General features: G+C 44.0%; 1 protein-coding gene across 2 annotated transcripts in view; it reads left to right on the top strand.

Annotated features, from left to right (window-relative positions):
- Nucleotides 1-1,428: 1,428 nt before the first annotated feature.
- The window catches only part of LOC145349228 (52 kDa repressor of the inhibitor of the protein kinase-like), a 35,135-nt gene continuing 11,510 nt past the window's right edge, over nt 1,429-25,053 (top strand). Inside the window, exons 1-2 of one of the 2 annotated variants that reach the window (XM_080197695.1) lie at nt 1,429-1,687; nt 23,400-23,520. In XM_080197695.1, coding sequence (XP_080053821.1) covers nt 1,596-1,687; nt 23,400-23,520 — 213 coding nt within the window. In that variant the 5' untranslated portion in view covers nt 1,429-1,595. Of the gene's footprint in view, nt 1,688-15,934; nt 16,133-23,399; nt 23,521-25,053 lie in introns of those variants that run through there. The other variant, XM_080197694.1, reaches the window with a different exon arrangement.

Consider the following 25,053-nt stretch of genomic DNA (forward strand, 5'->3'; position numbering starts at 1 on the left):
TGAAGGCCAGCATCCCATTCGCCTTCCTGATCACCTGCTGCACCTGCAAGCTGGGTTTTTGCGACTCATGCACAAGGACCCCAAGGTCCCTCTGCACCGTCGCCTGCTGCAGTTTTTCGCCACATAAGTGATAATCCTTCCTACCATTCTTCCTACCAAAGTGGACCACCTCGCACTTGCCAACATTAAATTCCATTTGCCAGTTCCTGGCCCATTCGCCCAGCCTATCTAGATCCTTCTGTAGACTCTCCACACCCTCCGCACAATTTGCCTTTCCTCCAATCTTGGTGTCATCAGCAAATTTTGACACCCTACACTCGGTTCCATCCTCCAGATCATCTATATAAATGGTAAATAGCTGAGGCCCCTGCACCGACCCCTGAGGCACTCCACTAGTCACCATCCGCCAATCCGAATAGCACCCATTGACTCCCACTCTCTGCCTCCTATTTGACAACCAATCCTCTATCCACGCTAACACCCTACCCCCAACTCCCTGTCCCCTGACCTTCTGCAATAACCTCCTGTGAGGTATCTTGTCAAACGCCTTCTGAAAATCCAGAAAGACCACATCCACCGGCTCTCCTCTATCCACCGCCCTAGACACATCCTCATAGAACTCCAGTAAATTTGTCAGACACGACTTCCCTTTAACGAAACTGTGCTGCGTCTGCTCTATCAAGCAATTCCTCTCAAGATGCCTCGCTATTTCCTCCTTGATGACGGATTCTTACAGAGGCTGCCAGACCTGCTGAGAACCTGCTCCTGGTGAAGTACGCCATTTACAGGTCCAGGCGGCGATCGATCGAGGGGGCTGTCCATCCTGACTGTCTACCCCTCTATCGCGGCTACGTTCGCAGCCAGGTGTCCCTGGAGAAGGAGCATGCGGTTTCCACAGGCGCAATTGACGCCTTCCGTGCCCGTTGGGCACCACAGGGCACCGATAATAGGGTGCATTGTCGACCCTAATAATCACATTACAATTTGATGTTTTTTTTTAAAAGTTTCCTTTGTACTTCCACTTTGTTCGGGCTGTCCTCCCTCCTTTTGGGGAGCTGCCCCTCTTACTTTGTCCTGATCTAACTTGAGTTTGTCTACTTGGTTTGACCTGAAAGACCTTAAAAGAGGCCAGACCTGCTGAGATTTTCTGGACTCTAAACTTTCTTCTCTCCTTACAGATGCTGCCAGACCTGCTGAGATTTTCTCTTTTGGTTATGGTCCAAAAGATTTATTTGAAATCAATTTTGGCCCTGTTGGACTGTAACCTGTTGATCATGTCCACTGCAGTCCAATAATGATGTCCACCTGGAGCAGTGGAGATGTTGGTGGGCAGGGGGACTGCAGCAGGAGGGGTGGAGGGAGGTGAGCCGCTTGGCACTGTGGGATACAGGAGGACCGACGTGCTCCTCCCACGCACGGCGTCACGGCGGCGCCCCGGAGCTCGGGCCATTTTCAGTCGTTCGGCGGCGGCCCGCCTGTCACAGCCTGAGGCCCGCCGAAAGAGAGAGAGAGAGAGAGAGTGCGGGAGGAGGAGAAGGAAGAGGAAGAGGAGGGGCAGGGATACAAGCAGCGAGCGGCACGGCGATCCGGACACCATGCCCAACTTCTGCGCGGCGCCCAACTGCAGCAGGAAGAGCACCAACTGCCCCGACATCCCCTTCTTCAGGTTCCCCAAAGACCCCGAGAGGTGAGGCGGCCTCGCGCCTGTTAATGCAATGCTCTGCCGCCTATCAGACATGGTGGGGGAAGCGGGATAAAACCTCTCCTCGCCGTGTATTTAATATCAAATCTATCTCCCCCGTCCTGTCTTTACCCCCCCCCCAATAACTAATATGTCGGGTGGAACGAAGTGCGCATGCGCGCTTTTCTGTCTGTCCCTGTATTTATCTTAAAGGGACACACACACTTTCCAGTTCTCTTCCTCCCCATATCTGTCTTTTCTTTCTCCTCCCCCCCATATCTGTCTTTTCTTTCTCCTCCCCCCCCATATCTGTCTTTTCTTTCTCCTCCCCCCCCCATATCTGTCTTTTCTTTCTCCTCCCCCCCCATATCTGTCTTTTCTTTCTCTCCCCCCCCCATATCTGTCTTTTCTTTCTCCTCCCCCCCCCATATCTGTCTTTTCTTTCTCCTCCCCCCCCCATATCTGTCTTTTCTTTCTCCTCCCCCCCCCATATCTGTCTTTTCTTTCTCCTCCCCCCCCCCATATCTGTCTTTTCTTTCTCCTCCCCCCCCCCCATATCTGTCTTTTCTTTCTCCTCCCCCCCCATATCTGTCTTTTCTTTCTCCTCCCCCCCCATATCTGTCTTTTCTTTCTCCTCCCCCCCCATATCTGTCTTTTCTTTCTCCTCCCCCCCCATATCTGTCTTTTCTTTCTCCTCCCCCCCCATATCTGTCTTTTCTTTCTCCTCCCCCCCCATATCTGTCTTTTCTTTCTCCTCCCCCCCCCATATCTGTCTTTTCTTTCTCCTCCCCCCCCCATATCTGTCTTTTCTTTCTCCTCCCCCCCCATATCTGTCTTTTCTTTCTCCTCCCCCCCCATATCTGTCTTTTCTTTCTCCTCCCCCCCCCATATCTGTCTTTTCTTTCTCCTCCCCCCCCATATCTGTCTTTTTTCTCCTCCCCCCCCATATCTGTCTTTTCTTTCTCCTCCCCCCCCATATCTGTCTTTTCTTTCTCCTCCCCCCCCATATCTGTCTTTTCTTTCTCCTCCCCCCCCATATCTGTCTTTTCTTTCTCCTCCCCCCCCCATATCTGTCTTTTCTTTCTCCTCCCCCCCCATATCTGTCTTTTCTTTCTCCTCCCCCCCCATATCTGTCTTTTCTTTCTCCTCCCCCCCCATATCTGTCTTTTCTTTCTCCTCCCCCCCCATATCTGTCTTTTCTTTCTCCTCCCCCCCCATATCTGTCTTTTCTTTCTCCTCCCCCCCCATATCTGTCTTTTCTTTCTCCTCCCCCCCATATCTGTCTTTTCTTTCTCCTCCCCCCCCCATATCTGTCTTTTCTTTCTCCTCCCCCCCCCATATCTGTCTTTTCTTTCTCCTCCCCCCCCCATATCTGTCTTTTCTTTCTCCTCCCACATTCCCTTCCTAGCTATGACTGTAACACTACGTTCTGCACTCTCTCCTTTCTCTATGAATGGTATGCTTTGTCTGTTTAGCGCTCAAGAAACAATACCTTTTTACTAATACATGTGACAATAATAAATCAGATCAAAATCCCCCCTCCCACTGGCCGGGGTGGCATCTTCCCCTAGTCGCCACACTCCGCTGTCTGTACGGATACACTGAGGGAGAATTTAGCACGGCCAATGCACCTACTTCTTTCAGACTGTGGATGAGACCACAGTATAAGGTACTTGTAGAATCTCAAAATCCCTACAGTGCAGAAGGAGGCCATTCAGCCCATTGAACCTACATTGACAACAATCCCACCCAGGCCCTATTCCATAACTGCATGCATTTACCCTAGCTAATTCCCCCCAACACTAAGGGACAATTTAACGTGGCCAATCCGCCTATCCCTCACAGCTTTGGACAGTGGGAGGAACCTGGAAGAAATCCATGCAGACATGGGGAGAATGTGCAAATTCAACACAGACATTTGCTTGAGGATGGAATTGAACCATAGTCCCTGGCACAGTGCTAACTTTTGTACCACCATAGTGTGAATGTGGCTGGCAACTCCCAACACATCCCTTGAACTGAGTGGCTTACTTGGGCATTTCAACCAATTGCTGTGGGTCTGGAGTCACATATAAGTAAGATGGTAAGGGCCCATGGGATCCAGGGCAAATTGGATTGGAAATTGGATTACTTGCAGCAGGCAGAGGATGTTGGTTGAATATTATTTTTGTGACTGGAAGCTTGTGTTCAGTGGTGTACTGCAGGAATTAGTGCTATGTGCCTTGCTATTAGTAGAGAACACTAATGATCTAGGTGGGAATTTGGGGATTATGATCTGTAAATTTGCAGATGACATAAAAATTAGTGGTGTTGTAAATAGTGAGGATGAAAGCCTTAGATTATAGTGTAATATAGATGCGCACAACAATGGCAAATGGAATTTAACCATGACAAATGAGAGTTGATGCTTTTGGAAGTACTAATAAGGCAAGAGAATCCGTGATGAACAGTAGGATGGGGTCCATGGCCATAGATTCCTGAAGGCAACAGGACAGGTAGGAACATAGGAATTAGGAGTGAGAGTTGGCAATTCAGCCCTTCAAGCTCATTCCGCCATTCTAAATGATCATGGCTGATCTCCGTCTCATCCTAACTCCCTGCCTTTCCCCAAAGCCCTTTATCCTGCTTTTGATCAAATATTTATCTCTCTCTTTCTTGAATCCATTTATTCTGCATCTACTTCATTCTAGGGCAGTGAGTTCCATAGATTCACAACCTTCTGTGAGAAGTAGCTTCTTCTCATCTCGGTCTTGAATCTCCTGCTCTTATTCTACAACTTTGACCTCTTGTCCTAGAATGTTCGGGAAGGGGGAACATTTCTTTGTCAATCCCATTGGGTATTATATATACCTCAGTCAAATCCCCCCCTCATTCTTCTGTACTCCAGCGAGTACAATCCCAAGCTACTCAATCGCTCCTCAAACGATAGCCCCTTCAATCCTGGAATCAATGTAGTGAATTTCTTCTGAACAATTTCCAGTACTACCATATCCTTCCTCAAAGGACTCACCTGATGAAGGAGCAGTGCTCCAAAGCTCGTGCTACCAAATAAACCTGTTGGACTTTAACCTGGTGTTGTGAGACTACTTACTATGCCTACCCCAGTCCAATGCCAGCAACTTTACATCATGGCTTCCTCAAAGAAGGTGACCAAAACTGAACACTCTGTGTGATCTCACCAATGCCTTATATAATTGCAACAACACTTCTCTACCTGTATCCCCTAGATCCTTTGCAATAAATGCCAAGATTATTTGCCTTCCTTATAACATTCTACACCTGCGTACCCACTTTCTGAGACTCATGCTCAAGAACATCCAGATCCCTCTGCACAGATGCCTTTTGAATCTGTTTCCCATTTAAATAATAATTTGCCCTTTTATTTTTCCGGCCAAAATGGATAACCTCGCATTTATCCACATTAAACTCCACCTGCCAGATTCTGGCTCATTCCTCTAGCCTGTCAATGTCTATTTGTAAACTTCCTTACAAAAACAGTCATGTTTCCCATCTACTTTTGTGTCATCAGCAAATTTTGCTACATTATACTCTGTCCCCGCTTGTAGACCGTTGTGTCATTCGGATTGTAAATAGTTGTTGTCCAAGAACTGAACCCTGCGAGACCCCACCAGTTACAGATCTCCAACTGGAGAAGCACCCAGTTATCCCAACCCTCTGCTTCCTATCAGTCAGCCAATCCTCAATCCAAGCCACTATTTTACCCCAACCCTATGGCATCTAACCTACTGGATCAGTCCCTTGTGTGACCCCTTATCAAATGACTATTGGAAGTTCAGATAGATCACATCTACAGGATCCCTGAAAAGGTGGTTAAAAAGACGTATGAGATCCTTGCCTTTAATTGAGATATAGAATATATGAACAAAGATGTTGTGATGGACCTTTATAAAATGCTTGTTAAGCCACAGTTAGAATACTGTGTACAGTTCTGGTCACCACACTACAGGAAGGGTGTGGTCGCACTAGAGAGAGTATGGAGGAGATTCTTGAGGATGTTGTCTGGTCCGGAGTGTTTCAGCTGTGGAGAAAAGCTGGTTAGGTTGGGGTTGTTCTCCTTAGAGCAGAGAAAACAGAGAGGGAAAACCTGATTGAAGTGTACAATATTATGAGGGGGATAGACAGGAAGAAACTGTCCTTAGTAGAGGGGTCAGTAACCAGGAGCTATAGATTTAAGTTAAGGGGCAGAAGATTTAGAGGGGATTTGAAGGGAAATATTTTCAACCAGAGGGTGGTGGGATCCTGGAACTCACTGCATGAAAGGGTGGTAGAGGTGGGAACTCTCACACCATTTTAAGAAGCATTTAGATGAGCACTTGAAACACCATTGTGTACAAAGCTACAGGGATTAGGATAGAGTTGGTGCTTGATGGCCAGTCCAGGCATGATGGGTCAACGGCCGCTTTCTAATCTGTAAAATTGTATGATTCCGGACAAGACTGGCTAACGATGGCAGATTTCCTTCCCTGAAGGAAATTAATGAACCAAGATGAGTTTCTGTGACAATGAATAATAATTGTCACAGTCACCATTACTAAGATTAGTTTTATAATCCAGATTTATCAATTAATTTTAAATTCCACGAGTTGCCAGGGTGGAATTTGAACCCATATCCCCAGACCATTAGCCTGAACCTCTGGATTATGGCCTCACAGCGCTAACAATTTGAGTTTGGTTCCTGGCTTGTTGCTGTCTGTGTGGAGTCTGCATGGGTTTCCTTGGGGTGCTCTGGTTTTCTCCCGCAGTCCGAAAGACATGCTGGTTAGATGCATTGGCCATGCTAAATTCTCCCTCGGTGTATCCAAACAGGCACTGGAGTATGGCGACTAGGGGATTTTTACAGTAACTTAATTGCAGTGTTAATGTAAGCCTACTTGTGATAATAATAAATATACTTTTACTAGTCCCCCTTTGTCCCATTATGGTTTCACAGGGCATGATTTGTAGCCTGGCTGCTGTACTGTTGTAGGGAATTGCAGCCACCAACTGTGCGTGCAACAAGATCCCCAAGGGATTTAGCATGGAAAGATTTGAAGCGTGTTTGCTGTTTTGAATGGTTCAAAGTTCAACAAATGGCAATGGGATGACAATTTGATTGTCTGTTTCAGTGGTGGTCATTGGGCGATAACTGCTTTGCTTTTTGTAATAGTGATGAGGGGATCTGTGGGATCTGTTGCATCTATCTACAAGGTGGACCTCAGGTTAACGTCTTGTCTGAAAGATGACATACATCTCTGATGATGGTGCCTGTGTCCTGAAGTACTAGTTATATTTAAATACAAGCAAATTACTTTGGATGCTGGAATCTGAAACAAAATCAAAAAATACTGGAAAGTCTCAGCAGGTCTGATAGCATCTGTGGAGAGAAAATAGAACTAATGTTTTGAGTCTGGCTCTGACGAAGGGTCAGGATATTGAATTTGATCAGCCATGATCAGAATGAATGGTGGAACATGTGTGAAGATCCAAGTGGCCTCCTCCTGCTTCTATTTTCCATGTTTCTATGTTGTTTGATCTGCTGAGATTTTCCACCATTTCCTGTTTTTGTGGCAGTTATAATTGACTGGTGCTAAAGTCTCTGGAGTGGGGCCAGATCTGATAACCTTCTTATTCTGAGGTGTGTTATTGGTGGGCTTTGTATCATCTTCAAATTTTGAAGTATTCCCACTGTACACCAAGGACGATATTATTAATGATGTGGAGATGCTGGTGTTGGACCGGGATAAACTCAGTAAGAAGTCTGACAATACTAGGTTAAAGTTCAACAGGTTTATTTGGTAGCACAAGGCACTAGCTTTCGAAGCACTGCCCCATCATCAGATGAGTGGGAGTTGTGTTCACAAACTGGGCATGTAAAGAGACAAACTCAATTTACAAGATAATGGTTGGAAAGGATCTTTAAGGAGATCTTTCTTGGTGCTCAGCGGAAATTTATTCCGATGGTCAAAAAGGATAGTAGGAGGAGAGGTAATAAGCCGTGGATAACGAAGGAGGTGAAGGAAAGTGTTAAACTAAAAGCGGAGGAATTTAGAGTAGCTAAGAGTAGTGGGCGAGAAGAGGATTGGGAGAGGTTTAAATGTCAACAAAGATTGACAAAGAAGTTGATAAAGAAGGGTAGGAGAAACTATGAAGCTGGGCTAGCGCTTAATATAAAAAAGGATAGCAAGAGTTTTTATAAATATATAAAAAGGAAGAGGCTGGCTAGGGTGAACGTTGGACCCTTAGAGGATGAGAAGGGGGACTTAGTGGTAGGGGATGGGGAAATGGCTGAGGTCTTGAATAACTTTTTTGTTTTGGTCTTCACGGAGGAGGACGTGAATAATTTGCCGGGTGTTAGCGATGGAAAGGTGGTAGGACTGGAGGGTCTCAATGACATTACTGTTACTAGAGAGGCAGTGCTCGACAGACTGGAGGGGCTGATTGTGGACAAGTCCCCAGGACCGGATGGAATGCATCCGAGGGTTTTGAAAGAAATGGCAGAGGTGATAGTGGATGCCTTGGTGGTTATTTTCCAGACGTCGCTGGATTCCGGGGAACTGCCGGAAGATTGGAAAGTGGCTAATGTTACGCCGTTGTTTAAGAAGGGTGCCAGGCAAAATGCAGGGAATTATAGGCCGGTTAGTTTATCGTCTGTTGTAGGTAAAATGTTAGAATCTGTCATTAAGGAGGAAATTGCGAGGCATCTTGAAGGGAATTGCTTGATAGAGCAGACGCAGCACGGTTTCATTAAAGGGAAGTCGTGTCTGACAAATTTACTGGAGTTCTATGAGGATGTGTCTAGGGCGGTGGATAGAGGAGAGCCGGTGGATGTGGTCTTTCTTGATTTTCAGAAGGCGTTTGACAAAGTACCTCACAAGAGGTTATTGCAGAAGGTCGAGGGACATGGAGTTGGGGGTAGGGTGTTAGCGTGGATAGAGGATTGGTTGTCAAATAGGAGGCAGAGAGTGGGGGTCAACGGGTGCTATTCGGATTGGCGGATGGTGACTAGTGGAGTGCCCCAGGGGTCGGTGCTGGGGCCTCAGCTTTTTACCATTTATATAGATGATCTGGAGGAGGGAACCGAGTGTAGGGTGTCGAAATTTGCTGATGACACCAAGATTGGGGGAACGGCAAATTGTGCGGAGGGTGTGGAGAGTCTGCAGAAGGATCTAGATAGGCTGGGCGAATGGGCCAGGAAATGGCAAATGGAATTTAATGTTGGCAAGTGTGAGGTGGTCCACTTTGGTAGGAAGAATGGTAGGAAGGACTATTACTTACGGGGCGAAAAACTGCAGCAGGCGACGGTGCAGAGGGACCTCGGGGTCCTTGTGCATGAGTCGCAAAAACCCAGCTTGCAGGTGCAGCAGGTGGTCAGGAAGGCGAATGGGATGCTGGCCTTCATAGCGAGGGGGATTGAATATAAAAGTAGGGAGGTCTTGCTGCAGCTGTATAGGGCATTGGTGAGGCCGCAGCTGGAGTACTGTGTGCAGTTTTGGGCGCCGCACCTGCGCAAAGATATTTTGGCCTTGGAGGGAGTGCAGAGGAGGTTTACTAGGCTGATACCGGAGTTGAGGGGGTTGAGCTATGAGGAGAGGCTGAATAAACTGGGCTTGTACTCGTTAGAATTTAGAAGAATGAGGGGAGATCTCATTGAGACGTATAAGATGATGAATGGGATGGATAGGATAGAGGTGGAGAGACTCTTCCCGCTCAAAAAAGACAGTAGGACTAGGGGGCACAGCCTTAAGATAAAAGGGGGGCGGTTTAGAACGGAGTTGAGGAGGAACTTCTTCACTGAAAGGGTGGTGAATCTCTGGAATTCTCTGCCCGTTGAAGTGGTGGAGGCTGCCTCGCTAAATATTTTTAAGACGCGGGTTGATGGGTTTTTGATAGGAGAGGGGATTAAGGGTTATAGGGAGAGGGCGGGAAAGTGGAACTGAGCAGCGACAGATCAGCCATGATCTTATTGAATGGCGGGGCAGGCTCGAAGGGCTGGATGGCCTACTCCTGCTCCTATTTCTTATATTCTTATGTACAGGTAATCAAGTCTTAAAGGTACAGACATTGTGAGTGGAGAGAGGGTTAAGCACAGGTTAAAGAGATGTGTATTGTCTCCAGCCAGGACAGTTAGTGAAATTTTGCAAGCCCAGGCAAGTCGTGGGGGTTACAGATAGTGTGACGTGAACCCAAGATCCTGGTTGAGGTGTCCTCGTGTGTGCGGAACTTGGCAATCAGTCTTTGCTCAGCCACTCTATGCTGTCATGTGTCATGAAGACTGCCTTGGAGAATGCTTACCTGAAGACCAGAGAATGCCCGTGACCACTGAAGTATTCCCCAACAGGAAGAGAACACTCTTGCCTGGTGATTGTCAAGTGGTGTTCATTCATCTGTTGTAGCTTCTACATGGTCTCCCCAGTGTATCATGTCTTGAGGTATTGTACATTAGGAGACATGTCATCACTGTGACAACGGATGAATGACAGTACACATCTTTTTAACCTGTGCTTAATCCTCTCTCCACTCACATTGTCTGTATCTTTAAGACTTGATAACCTGTAAAGACTCGCATTCCAACCATTTATCTTGTAAATTGAGTTTCTGTCTTTAAGATACAGCAACTATCAGTGCCTGGTTTCTCATTGTTGTGAGACTTCTTACTCATTTGATAAAGACAGTCTGATCTGTAAAGTTCTCAAGTAACATTTTTGAGATTTGACCAGTCCGTTGAGTTAACTGAATGTAGCTGGCTTGGGAGTAACACTACAATTGACTTCAACACTACTGGTCTAGGGAAGGGAATTGGTCCATGATTTCTTTTCTTGATAGTTATTGTTGGAAAGTGCATGTGTCTACCTGGTGAAAATTGGATTAGACTTGGCAGCAGTAGTTTCATGGCCAGTAGCTGACAGGTGCTCAGGCTGTTTCATTCAGGTGAGATGACGGAGTGTACCCAGTGCCAATGTAGCTACATCCCAACAAGAGAAGAACAATTGGCAAAAAATTTTTGGATGCAGATTTGTGCTTTGCCAGTCTTTATTTTTTAGTCCAGAGAGCAAATTATTAGAGACTAGGTATTTTTGAAGGAAGGGATTAGAGCAAACCAACACTGTCTTGTCTAACATGTACAGAAACTTTGCAGCCAGAATTACTGAACAACAGGCAATAGTGGGAACACTGTATTTTGCTAAGTGTATGTTCCACTGGCACTGTAGCTGAGAGGTGGAGATGCCTGGGACTGGGATAAATGCATTAAGAAGTCTCACAATACAAGTTGGTGATTATTTTCCAAACGTCGCTGGATTCCGGGGAAGTGCCGGAAGATTGGAAAACGGCTAATGTTACGCCGTTGTTTAAGAAGGGTGGCAGGCAAAAGGCAGGGAATTATAGGCTGGTTAGTTTAAGGTCTGTTGTAGGTAAAATGTTAGAATCTGTGATCAAGGAGAAAATAGCGAGGCATCTTGAGGAGAATTATTTGATAGAGCAGACGCAGCACGGTTTCGTTAAGGGGAAGTCGTGTCTGACGAATTTAGTGGAGTTCTGAGGATGTGTCTAGGGCAGTGGATAGAGGAGAGCCGGTGGATGTGGTGTTTCTTGATTTTCAGAAGGCGTTTGATAAAGTGCCTCACAAGCGGTTATTACAGAAGGTCAGGGGGCATGGAGTTGGGGTAGGGTGTTAGCGTGGATAGGGGATTGGCTGTCAAATAGGAGGCAGAGAGTGGGGGTCAATGAGTGCTATTCGGATTGGCGGTTGGTGACTAGTGGAGTGCCCCAGGGGTCGGTGCTGGGGCTTCAGCTATTTACCATTTATATAGATGATCTGGAGGAGGGAACCGAGTGTATGGTGTCAAAATTTGCTGATGACACCAAGATTGGTGGAATGGCAAATTGAGCGGAGGGTGTGGAGAGTCTGCAGAAGGATCTAGATAGGCTGGGCGAATGGGCCAGGAACTGGCAAATGGAATTTAATGTTGGCAAATGTGAAGTTGTCCACTTTGGTAGGAAGGACTATTACTTACATGGCGAAAAACTGCAGCATGCGATGGTGCAGAGGGACCTCGGGGTCCTTGTGCATGAGTCGCAAAAACCCAGCCTGCAGGTGCAGCAGGTGGTCAGGAAGGCAAATGGGATGCTGGCCTTCATAGCGAGGGGGATTGAATATAAAAGTAGGGAGGTCTGGCCGCAGCTGGAGTACTGTGTGCAGTTTTGGTCACCGCACTTACGCAAGGATATTTTGGCCTTGGAGGAAGTGCAGAGGAGGTTTACTAGGCTGGTACCGGAGTTCAGGGGGTTGAACTATGAGGAGAGGCTGAATAAATGAGGCTTGTGCTCGTTAGAGTTTAGAAGAATGAGGTGAGATCTCATTGAGACATATAAGATGATGAATGGGATAGATAGGATAGAGGTGGAAAGGCTCTTCATGCTGAGAAAGGACAGTAGGACTAGAGGGCACAGCCTCAAGATAAAGGGGGGACGGTTTAGAACAGAGTTGAGGAGGAACTTCTTCACTCAAAGGGTGGTGAATCTCTGGAATTCTCTGCCCGTTGAAGTGGTGGAGGCTGCCTCGCTAAATATATTTAAGACGCGGGTTGATAGGTTTTTGATAGGCAAGGGGATTAAGGGTTATGGGGAGAGGGCGGGAATGTGGAACTGAGACACGACAGATCAGCCATGATCTTATTGAATGGCAGGGCAGGCTCGAGGGGCTAGATGGCCTACTCCTGCTCCTATTTCTTATGTTCTTATTAAGTTAAAGTCCAACAGGTTTATTTGGTAGCACCAAATAAACCTGTTGGACTTTAACCTGTACTGTGAGACTTCTTACTGACCATAGCTGAGGTCAGTTAATCTGGCTCAGACCTGGTCTATGAGGCTGAAGCACATGTTCTGAAATTACCCACTGAATCATTCCAAGGACCATTTATTAAGTTTTATTTTGAACGCCATTTTACTAATCTGGATGTTGCACGAGTTCATTTGCATCCCTCCCTTGTTCAACTGTTGAGAAACATGATACCACTTTTGGTAAGAGAAAGAGACATACTAAAATGAATTGAAACTGCTGTTTAACAAAATTTTCAGTATTTTTCTTTCTTCTCCCATTTAAGATGTTTGTTTTGACCTGTTATTCTCTGCTTATTCAAAATGTGCATTCTTCTCCCAAAAAATCTGTTACCCCTCTGGGGGGTGGGGGGGGACATACTTATGCTATTATTAAAAAGCTTACCTCATCCGTGCTTGTATTCATTCTTTTATGTCTTTTCTATCTCTTTTTACCTTGTGAAAATCTGCTATGCTTGCTCTACCTAACCTTAAATCGAGGTCTAACTGTTGAAGTTTGAGGAGTAAATACAGAAGCAATTCCCTTTGTCTCGTAGATCGTAAATTGGGTGTTTAGTTTCCATCCTCTGCAAATACGTCCTGAAAGCATTTTTTTTCTATTTGCAAGGGGGTGTGGGGGTGCAAAGTATCAATGATTAGCGTCTTTGAGTAAAATTTCAGGCAGGTAGCTTTCATTTTTCTGACCAATACTATTCCAGTATGTTTTAAGCCACGTATGACTTGGTTTGGATAAACCTCCTAATACAATTTTTCTGATTTTTTTTTCTCTGTTTGCTGTAACCAAGCTGATTACACTCAGGAAGGATGATGAGCTTTCGACATCATCTGTTTAAATGCAAAGATTAGAATACATAGAATCCAATAAGCAGGGAAAATTTGTTAAAGTTGTAGTGAGTCTAGCTGTGCCCTGAGCTTTTGTGGAATGCATGGAAGATATGCCAAAGTCTTCTCTTAAAATCTACAACAGAACTCCACTTCGCCATCATGGAGTATAGTGGAAATTCAGAGATACTAGTTTGGACTACATTTTTAGGTTTTGATTCACCTAATGAGATTACAGTGCCAATTCAAGTTCCAAAGTTTTCCTGTTTAAAAAATGGAATTTGCTAGCACCCCAACTCTTGAACCTGATGCCTTGATTTTCGCTTCAAGAGCTACACAGATACTAAGTTCTACCAGGTCCTTGACATCTAGGGAACAACTCTACCCAGGTTTGATCAAGAATCCAGTGTCTTTCAAAACTTGACTCTGCGCTTGATTCCGTTTTATCTGTATTTTGGAAAGATTTAATGAAAATCTATAAGGAACAAAGCTATCATCTGAACTCACTGATCTCATTCATTCATGATGATTTTTAAAAAATCGTCTGTCCGCTTTGTAAGAGCAGGATTAGGCCAGTTTGTCCCTTGAATTCAGTTCCATTATTGGATGAGATTATGACAGGTCTGTGCCTAATTCCATATCCTTTTCTCTGCATGTATTTAACATCAGTTGCCAATTACTGAAGAAAATTCCATGCTTTGTATCATATTGCTGTTTATATGCATGCAAGCCTGTACCCATTTCTCAACATTACAACAATGACTACACTTCAAAGGTACTTCAATGGCTATAAAGCACATTGTGATGTCTACTGTTTTGAAAAAGTCTATTTAAATGCAAATTTTATTTTTAAACACAAATTTTGTTTCATTAGATCAAGCCTTCTCACTATATCCCTTCAATTCTCATCTGTCCACAAGTGGGAACAGTTTTCTTATGAACCCATTTATATTGTTTACATAGTTGCTCTTACTAGCCAGTTTTACAATCCATTTACCCTTTGGAAGAAGCTCTTCCTGATTATCCTTTAATGCTTCTAACCTTTAACCATATTGAACAATTTACTTGGATTGTTTTTTAGTTTAATAGTTAGATAGGGACACTTCAATTGCACCATCATAGCATTTCTCATTTTTCTTGTAACTTCTCAAATCACCTTACTCAAAACAACCTTCCAATGGCTGTACTATTGCACCATTATTTGAATGAGATTTGATTTTTAAAAAGTACAATCCCTTTGGGCAAACCAGTACAAGACCTGCTATTATGATTGCGAAGAATATGCTACTTCAAGTCATTTCAGAAGTATTTCAAAAATACTTTTAGTGTTGCATTAAAGTCATGCATAGGATAATCTTTGAAGAATGTTCATGAACCAATTGATAAATATTTAGGTTTGCTCTATGTAAAGCTATCTGGGATCTAAAACACAGGTGCAATCTCAGGAAAAGGAGTTGATCATTTAGAATTAAGATGAGGAAGAAATATCTCACTTAAAGGTTAAAATTCTCTGCCTCAGAGCTGTGAATGCTGCATCAGTTATACACTTAAAACTGGGATAGACAGATTTTTGACCTTTTGGAATTGTGGATTATGGTGATCGGACAGTAAATCAGCCATGATTGTACTGAATGACAAAGAAATCTTGGTGGGCCACCTTGTCTCGTCCGGCCCGGATTTCTTGTGTTCTTAAATATTATGTCTATAAAGAAATGTGGATTTATATAGATCTTTTAAAGTTTATTTATTAATGTCACAGGTAGGCTTACATTAACAGTGCAAGAATTGACTGCAAAAATCCCCTAGTCGCCACACTCTGGTACCTGTTCGGGAACACTGAAGGAGAATTTAGCATGACCAATGTACCTAACCAACACGTCTGTAGTAGTGGGAGGAAAGCCATGCAGGCATGGGAAGAATGTGCAGACTCTACAGAGTGACCCAAGCCAGGAATCAAATTCAGACCCCTACTGCTGAGGAAGCAGTGCTAACTATGTGCTACCCTGCTGCCCATAATGTATAGAACTTTTATGTATATTATGTAGTGATAATGTATTTTATATAATTCTTTTGTAAAATGTCGTGATTTTCACAACCTAAGAACATCCTAAAGTCTTTTAGAAGTGTTTGCAAGAGAAAGATATCATGTCTGGTAGCTTTTTGCAACTTTAAGAAATTTAATAATTAAACTATTATTTTTAAGATGTGGAGATGCTGGTGCTGGACTGGAGTGGACAAGGTGAGTCACATGACACCAGGTTATGGTCCAACAGGTTTATTTGAAATCACAAGCTGTATTTATTAGTTTATTAAGACCTGTTGGACTATAACCTGGCAACGTGTGACCCCTCATCTTATTTTTAAGAGTCCAATTGAAAATCTCTTGGTCACAGCAAACTAGGACACCTTTTTAATCCAATTGAGTGATGCAAGGTTAGCAACATAACCACTGCCTGCAGGAGTGGTCTGGGAGCACTGACAGCTTGTAGCTGATGAATGGCAATGATGTGTATACATTTTGGCGCGTTGGCGCGACGCATTGTGGTATAGCGGAGGAGCAGTTTGACCTCCCAAGCCGCTTGTGTAGCAGAGCAACCCTGTGCGAAGGGAAGCGGCGTCGCTGCTTCACAGTCGAGAGATAAAATCCCACCTTCTCAAAAAAAAGAAAGGAATAATAAATAAATAAAACCCGAAAAGAAAAATGCCGAATTTTTGCGCGGCTCCGAACTGTAGCCGGGGGAGTACCAACTACCCGGACCTACCTTTCTTCAGGTTTCCCAGAGACCCTGAGAGGTGAGGACCCGACATTTATCAATGTTATTTTTTAAAAATAAAACCATCTTCCTATCGAGAGGGGGGAAAAAAACACCGCACAGCCGATAATTTGGGAATGTGGAGAATTGCCGTGCCGCCTGGTCTGGGTGTTCAGTCGAGCGGGCGGTGATGTTGCTCCAAAATCTATCCTCGGGCTTGTGTTCCCACCTCCTGTCGCTAGGCCTCGTCATCCAGGGTGGGCGGGAGGAGGGGCGCATGCGCACAACCCGCCATTCCCCTCCACAGCATGTCTGTACAACAAACATCGCCCACTGCTCCATCCTCTTTACCCTCCATCATGATGTGGCGGTGCCGGCCTTGGACTGGGGTGGGCACCGTAAGAAGTCTCATAGCACCAGGTTAAAGTCCCAACAGGTGACACCCTGATGAAGGAGCAGTGCTCTGAATGCTTGTAATTCCAATTAATTAAGGATCCCACACACCCTACACATTTTGTCTTCCACCTTCTTCCATTGGGTAAAAAGATACAAAAGTTTAGAGGTCAAGTACCAACTGACACAAGAACAGTTTCTTCCCTGCTGACCTACATTGCATTAAGTTGATCTTTCTGTACACCGTAGCTATGACTGTAGCGTTATATTCTGCACTGTCTTGTTTCCTCTATGAACAGTATGCTTTGTAAAGGGCACAAGAAACAATACTTTTCAGTATGTGCTAATACATGTGACAATAATAAATCAAACATGTTGGATTTTAACCTGGTGTTGTGAGACTTCTTACTTTATCCTCTAGACCGAGCTCCTCGCACTTCTCTTTATCTTGCACTATCGACATACCCTCCTGTTCTCCCCCCTGCACCCCACACCCAATTTCAGACCAGTGCCTGCACAGTAATTGTCCACGCAGCTCCCACATCTTCCTGCAACCTGCTTTCATTAGGACTAACTTCCATTCTCCTTGTTTCTCCATCTGTGTTGCATCTGTTCTGAAAATTTAATTTGATTAATTGTCATCACATGTATTGGGATACAGTGAAAAGTATTGTTTTCCTGTACGCCATATAGACAAAGCATACCGTACATAGAAAAGAAAAGAGAGGGTGCAGAACGTAATGTTACAGTCATAGCTAGGGTATAAAATGAGAGTACAAGATAGAAATGGAGAATATACAGCTTGCAAAAAGTCACCAAAAATACAACTTTCCGTACCTGTGGTTCTGTTGCTTCCTCACAGTGCCAGGGACCCCGAGTTAGATTCCCAGCTTGGTTGTGCAGAGTCTGTATGTTCTCCCTGTGCTCCGGTTTCCTTCCACAGTCTAAAAGACGTGCTGGTTAGATGCTTTGGCCATGCTAAATTCTCCGTCAGTGTACCTGAACAGGTGCCAGAGTGTGGCAACTAGGGGATTTTCACAGTAACTTCATTGCAGTGTTAATATAAACTTACTTGTGACACTAATAAATACACTTTAAACTGCTGTGACTTTTCTGCTCCGCCATGGATGTTGTGTCCCACCATGGTTGGTGAATCCTTGATTGTTTTTGTCCCATCTCCCACACCTGCTGACACTTGTACATAGTTCCAGTGAATCTCAACATAAACTCAAGGGCCAGCACCTTGCTACAGAGCCATAATAGTTTTCCATTGTCTTCTCCTTCCCCTGCACAAGCTCCCACATTGAATGTATCGTTTTTCCATCACTAAACATATCTTGTCCTCCCCTTTTCAACATTCTAACTGGACCGTTCCCCCATCATAGTCTGGTTCATACATTAATTATCCCTAACGCTCCCTTCCCTTCCTGAAGCACCTTCCCACTCCGATCTTGCCTTTTTAACATTCTCCCTTCTCATTGCACAAGGCCCCTTATTTTACTTGTACTCTTTCGATTTGGTTTACTGTATTCACTCATCACAATGCAGTTACCTCCAGACACTCAGATTGCACAACCACTTTGAAGAATACTTTCAATCAGCCTTTTCGTGTGGTCTGAAGCTTCCAGTTGCTCCTTGTTTTTATTTTCTACTCCCACTCTGTCTTCCTTTTTTCTCCAGCCTCTGTTTCAGTGAAGCTCAATGTAAGCTTGAGGAAATCATAGAACCCTACAGTACAGAAAGAGGCCCTTCGGCCCATTGAGTCTGCACCAAACACAATCCCACCCAAGCCCTACCCCCATATCCCTACATGTTATACTCACTAATCCCTCTAACCTAGGCATCCCTGGATACTAAGGGGCAATTTCTTAGCATGGCCAATCAACCTAACCCACACATCTTTGGACTGTGGGAGGAAACCAGAGTACCCAGAGGAAACCCACGCACTCACGAGGAGAATGTGCAAACTCCATACAGACAGTGACCCGAGCCGGGAATCGAACCCAGGACCCTGGAGCTGTGAAGCAGCAGAGCTAACCACTGTGCTACCGTGCCGCCCGGAACAGCAACTCATTTCTGAACTCAACATTTAATTCAATTTCAGACCCAAACCTTTGCCTCCCTGTTTTTGTCTTTTGATAATGGCTGTTATCAGCTGCAGTGATTCTGCTTTTCCCATTTATATCTCCTTGAGGAGAGAGATCTTTTTGTTTACTTGCTCCTTTATCATCCTTTTTTGCCTTGACAACACCGTTGTCTCCTTTGTAATTTAATCTCTCCTTTCACCCTATCACATACCTTTCCTTTTGGTTTCTTTCCCACTCTTTCTTTGTCTCTGCACTTGTTTAAAAACTGTTATATCTCTAATGCTTTCCTGTTTTGATGAATGAAAGAGATGTATTTCAAATTTCTCTCCCCGTAGGTCCTGCCAAGCCCGTTGAGTATTTTCTGTTCCATTCCTCTTAAATACTATATGCGTCAATTACTTCATACACTTTCTAACTACTTTCTCGTAGTGCAGAACTGTCCCATTTTGTCCACTTCCCTGCTGTTTCTTTATAGACCATGCTTTTTTGCACAGAATTTTATTGCTTAAAAAAAACATAACTAGTGTCTTCATCAGGGCAGCTACGCAAGACAAACCAATAGTAAAGGGAATAATTTATAGTGCGTGAGACTAGAGTGCTGATTGGTTGGCAGGTTGACTCTGATTTGTATAGGTGTTGCCATGGAGAATTCAGCAGAGAACAGTTAACTGTCAAGCATTTGTTTCATATTCAAACCAAGTAGGTTGACTCTCGCCAAGGTATTGCCCTGGGGAATGAACCAGAGAATGGCTGTCCTCCAAACTTTTGGTTATTTAGAAAAGGCATAATGTATGGAAATGTTCTTTTTGTATGCATGGACAGGACCCTATGTATGGATTTGTGTGGCTACTAACATGCATAAGTGAGCCGCACTGCAAGCCTGCATGATCTTAAATTGCTTTTCAGTGTAATTCTTAGCACAATCAGGATTGCCCAGCAAGTGTTGCACAATTGTAGAATCACATCTAATGTCAGACATTATTCTATGTTTTGCAAATATGGACTGGTTGAGTAATGTCAGTGCTTTGCCTGTTTGATTTGATTTGTTATTGTCACGTTTCAGTATACAATGAAAAATATTGTTTCTTGCATGCTATTACAGGCAAAGCATACTATTCATAGAAAAATGAAAGGAGCGCAGAATGTAGTGTTATAGCCATTGATAGAGTGTGGAGAAAGGTCAGGTATGTCCATTCAAAACTCTGATGGCAGTAGGGAAGAAGCTGTTCTTGAGCCAGTTGGTACGTGACCCAAGACTTCTGATTCTTTTTCCCGGAAGAAGGTGGAAGAGAGTATGTCTGGGTGTGTGGGGTCCTTGGTTATGCTGGCTACTTTTCTGAGGCAGCAGGAAATGTAGACAGAGTCGGTGGGTGGGAGGCTAGTTTGTCATTTCTTGTGGCCTTGGGCAGAGCAGGAGCCTTCCAAGTTGTGATACAATCAGAAAGAATGCTTTCTATGGTGAATCTGTAAAAGTTGGTGAGAGTCTTAGCTCACATGCCAAATTTCCTTAGTTTTCTGAGAAAGTAGAGGCATTAGTGAGCTTTCTTAACTACAGTGTCAGTATGGGTTGGGGGGGGGGGGGGTGGGTGGCATGTCATAAAAATGCTTCCTGAAGTAGATGACAATTTCCTTCGTTTTGTTGACATTGGGGGAGAGACTATTATCATTGCGCCAGTTCTCTGTCTCATTCCTGTACTCTGTCTTGTCATTGTTTGAGATCTGACCCACTATAGTGGTGTCATCAGCAAACTTGAAAATTGAGTTGGAGGGGAAATTGGTCTGTTGCGAAAAGCTGAAGAGATGTGCTGTCTGATATGATCACCCATTGGAATGTGTGATTCCTGGTATCACACTGGCATTAAGAACATAAGAAATAGGAGCAGGAGTAGGCCATCTAGCCCTTCGAGCCTGCCCCACCATTCAATAAGATCATGGCTGATCTGTCGTGGCTCAGTTCCACATTCCCGCCCTCTCCCCTTAACCCTTAATCCCCTCTCTTATCAAAAACCCATCAACCCGCGTCTTAAAAATATTTAGCGAGGTAGCCTCCACCACTTCAACGGGCAGAGAATTCCAGAGATTCACCACCCTTTGAGTGAAGAAGTTCCTCCTCAACTCCGTTCTAAACCGCCCCCCCTTTATCTTGAGGCTGTGCCCCCTAGTCCTACTATCCTTTCTGAGCAGGAAGAGTCTCTCCACCTCTATCCTATCCATCCCATTCATCATCTTATATGTCTCAATGAGATCTCCCCTCATTCTTCTAAACTCTAACGAGTACAAGCCCAGTTTATTCAGCCTCTCCTCATAGCTCAACCTCCTCAACTCCGGTATCAGCCTAGTAAACACCTCTGCACTCCCTCCAAGGCCAAAATATCCTTGCGTAAGTACGGCAACCAAAACTGCACACAGTACTCCAGCTGCGGCCTCACCAATGCCCTATACAGCCGCAGCAAGACCTCCCTACTTTTATATTCAATCCCCCTCGCTATGAAGGCCAGCATCCCATTTGCCTTCCTGATTAAAGTTTATATACTTGCTCATTTGTGTGATAGGTAGAATATCTTAGCTTGATGGCAGCTTCCTGTTAGTGGAGAATTTCACTGGTGTTGCCATTGCATAGTAATAATGGCTAGCTTCTCCTGTTGCTCAAACTTTGGAGATGTTTTACATTTCTAGGGTAATCTGAGGTAGATTGGGCACTTTTCGGGGCCTAAAGTGACGGTCTTAGATACGTTCATGAGTTCCTGCGGCGTACAGCGAGCAATGAGTTAACCAGGTTATTCTGTAGAATGGCTTTGATGTGCCCTATTTCAGCATCAAACTTGTCCAGTGAGCAAATTACTCATCCTTGTAATTGGCTGAATGAAAGATTCTCTGTTTACTAAAATTGTTCCAGCAATTTCAATTAGAAAATGTGAATCTATGAATACACTTTTAAGATAAGGATTGTTTACACTCAAGTGCAGACAGGCGAGGATACAAGGTCTTCCCCTATTTACTCTATTACATAAAAGCAGCTTTATTTATTTTTTTGTGGGCATTGCTGACCAGGCCAGCATTTATTACCCATCTCTATTTGCCTTGAACTAAATGGTTTACTAGACATTATTGTGGATCTGGGGTCACATGCAGGCTAAATTCGATAAAGTTGGTAGATTTTTCTCCCGAGAGGATATGAGGGAACCAAATGGGTTTCTGCAACAATTGATGGTGGTCGTCATAGTCGCCATCACTGATGCCTGGAGTTACAGATTTTTTCACTAGTGGAATTTAAATTCCACTAGCTGCCATGGTGGAATTTGACCCCTAGAGCGTTAGCGTGGGTCTCTGGATTACTAGTCCAGTGGAATTACCAATACGCCATCATCTTCTCCCTCCCTGCCAATCGCTGAAGACTAAACGTTTATACTATTGTTGAGAGATCGGAACAGGATAGCCTAGGTTTAGGGGGAGGTGATGGCCTAATGGTATTATTACTAGACTGTTAATCCAGAAACCCAGCCAATGTTCTGGGGACCCAGGTTCAAATCTTCCACAGCAGATGGTGGAATTTGAATTCAATGAAAAAAATCTGGAATTAAAAATCTACTGATGGCCATGAAACCATTATTGATTGTTGGAAAAACCTGCCTGGTTCACTAAGAACAAAGAACATCACAGCACAGGAAACAGGCCCTTCGGCCCTACAAGCCCGCACTGCCCATTTTAACACTGAGTGCCTTATTCAAGTCTTTTGTCTACCTCTAGTGGAACTCCACAATAAAGGGAGTGCAAATTTAGGGAGTTATATATACGCCAGATTAAGTGAGATCCGATTCAGGGACAACTTATTGACTCCAATCAGTGTAAAAACTAGTGTCCTTTAGGAAAGGAAATCTGCCCTCCTTACCTGGTCTGGCCTTCATGTGATTCCAGAGCCACAGCAATGTGGTTGATTATCAATTGACCTCTGAAATGGATTAGCAAGCCATTCAGGTCAAGGGCAGCTAGGGATAGGCAATAAATGTGGGCCAGCCAGCGATGCCCATTCCCCACAAATGAATTAAAAAAAGGCCAGTGGAATTATTATCCTGTTGGCAGTGGTTGTGCTTTGATTGCTCTCTTGAGAATCACACTTTCCCCTCTGTTCTCTATTGTCAACTCTTCAAAGGTCACCCATGCTGGAGGAAGGGGAGTGGAGAGAATGGGAAAGAGTATCAAGTTTCTTCATGGAGAAGAACTGTGGTTGCTTGATATTCCCAGTTCTGGTGGAGGCAACCGACCAAAACTTAAATTGATCTAGCACTTTTAATGTAGCAAAAATATGTAGTTTTTGGATTGTAATGTCTTGAAAGTACCTTAATCGTGTACTTATTATGGGAAAGGTTGCTGTGTCCACAGTGGGAAGGGAGAGAGAGAGTGTGCTACAATACAACCAGCAGCAAACTTTCCAATCTTTAGTCCTTGATTAACTTTACACAGTGCTGAAGCCATGTGCTCTGTGGTTTTCTTTGGAACAGACAGGGATGCTCCTTTGAAGAAATTACAGTTATAATTTATGCCACAAAAAGAGACTATTCAGCCCATTGAGTTTATATGTCTCTTTCCCACAAATAATGTACACTGAGTGTACCCATCCAGACTCAATATTGGCTCTATTCTCTCTCCACAGATGCTATCAGACCTGCTGAGATTTTCCAGCATTTTCTGTTTTCTTTCAGATTCCAGCATCCAAAGTATTTTGCCTTTACACATTTATCTTCTGTTAATAAAGAAAGTTGAAATGTAAAATTCTTTTATCAAATTTTGGGTCATAAACATCATTAGTTTTTTTTTGTGTTAATGCAGGTGCCAGAAGTGGGTGGAGAACTGTCGCAGAGCAGACCTAGAAAACCGGTCAGCTGAGCAGCTTCACAAGCAATACAGATTGTGTGCAAGACACTTCGAACAATCCTTGATATGCACAAATGTGAGTTATGGTTCTCCTAGTTTATACTCTGATAAGTTGTTAGAGGTAATAAAGACAAATTGGAGTAATTGTGTGGAATTAATCTGGATGTCCCAAGTCCCAGTATCTACTCTATGATCAAGTCTGTGCAGCTTCACCTTCTAATCGTCCAGCAGAAGAGACTCACGTGAGGTTAATAAAAAAAGAGGCAGCCTGCAGGCATGTCCTTGATTGGCATCTGTTTCATGCTCTGGTCTGTCCTGTTCTTCTTGGAACGTGGTAGGCCATTCTGCCCTCCAAACCAGTACACCGATCAATGATGTGTTGTAGGAACAAGGTAGGAGATTGAGGCCCTTGTGCCAGTACACTGTTCAGTAATACCATGCTGATAAGTACCTCAGCTGCCTGCTGTTCTACATTCTTTGGTGCACTTACCTAATAAAACCTAACACCCCCCTCCCAATGTGTCTGTGACACAGTGATCACGATGCTTTTTTTTATAACTTGTGTGCTCATTCCAGTGCAGATGCTGCTGCTACTTTTTCCCACAGTTGCAGAGGCAAGCAGGATAAACAAAGAATGGAAAAGAAATGAAATAATGCAACAGAAAAATAGCACTGGCGAGGTTGGAGAAAGAAAATTGAAGCTGAGAGATACTGAAGGGAGAATGAGATGGGGGGGTGGTGACTATGATTTAAATTATGGCCTCTTCTTCTGTGTGTAATACAGATATTTTTGAAACTTGTTTTTAGGTCAGCTCTGTTTCCTTCTTACAGTGCATGGCTTTATAAAGTATCACAGATTGTAAGGATGAGTTGTAATTATGAAAACTGAAATACTCCCCTTACGGCTTAATGAACAAATTCACTGCTGAGTGTGGAACCAAACCATATGACCAAATTCTTGTTCAGTCTTAGCTTGTGCCAACTTAGGTAAAGTGGAACACTGAAGCCTTTTCAGGTTGGGGTTGGAGGGTTTATCATTCTTGCCTGTGCTTAAAGTTCTGAGAGTCCTGCTAGAAAGCTCTCATCAGACATTTGAAATAGGAACAAAGGGAATGATGGATGATAAAAGATCATGGTCAGTCATATTTGTCTTCCATCACCCTGATAGTCATGTGATGATGGCAACAGACTTAATGATTCAATCGTGGGGCAATAACTTTCTCTTACTTAGTTTTTAACAGGATGAGATGGGAAAGATATCCTGTGATGGAGAGCTTTGAGAAGTGTAGGAGCAAAGTCACCTATTCCTCCTAAGCCTGAGAATATAATGTGTCTCGTTACTCGTGCGGTATCTCAAAATATTCTGAAAGCTGTCAATCCAGTTTGTATTTGAATGAATCAACATTTTTTTGCTCCCCCAATCCCCAAACAAGCCAGTCCACTTATTGAAACAGTGTGTCTATAGATGTGTCTTAAATTTCCATGCTCTGCCTTCTGCTTTTACTATCCTGAATAAAATAAAGCAACCTGGCCTGGACTCCATTATGTATTTCCCATAAAATATTAACAGCAATCATAATACCTCTTAGGCTTCCTTTATCCAGTGAGA

Source organism: Carcharhinus amblyrhynchos, chromosome 10 (assembly GCF_965287045.1).
Source record: "Carcharhinus amblyrhynchos chromosome 10, sCarAmb.v2.hapA, whole genome shotgun sequence".
NCBI lineage: Eukaryota > Metazoa > Chordata > Chondrichthyes > Carcharhiniformes > Carcharhinidae > Carcharhinus > Carcharhinus amblyrhynchos.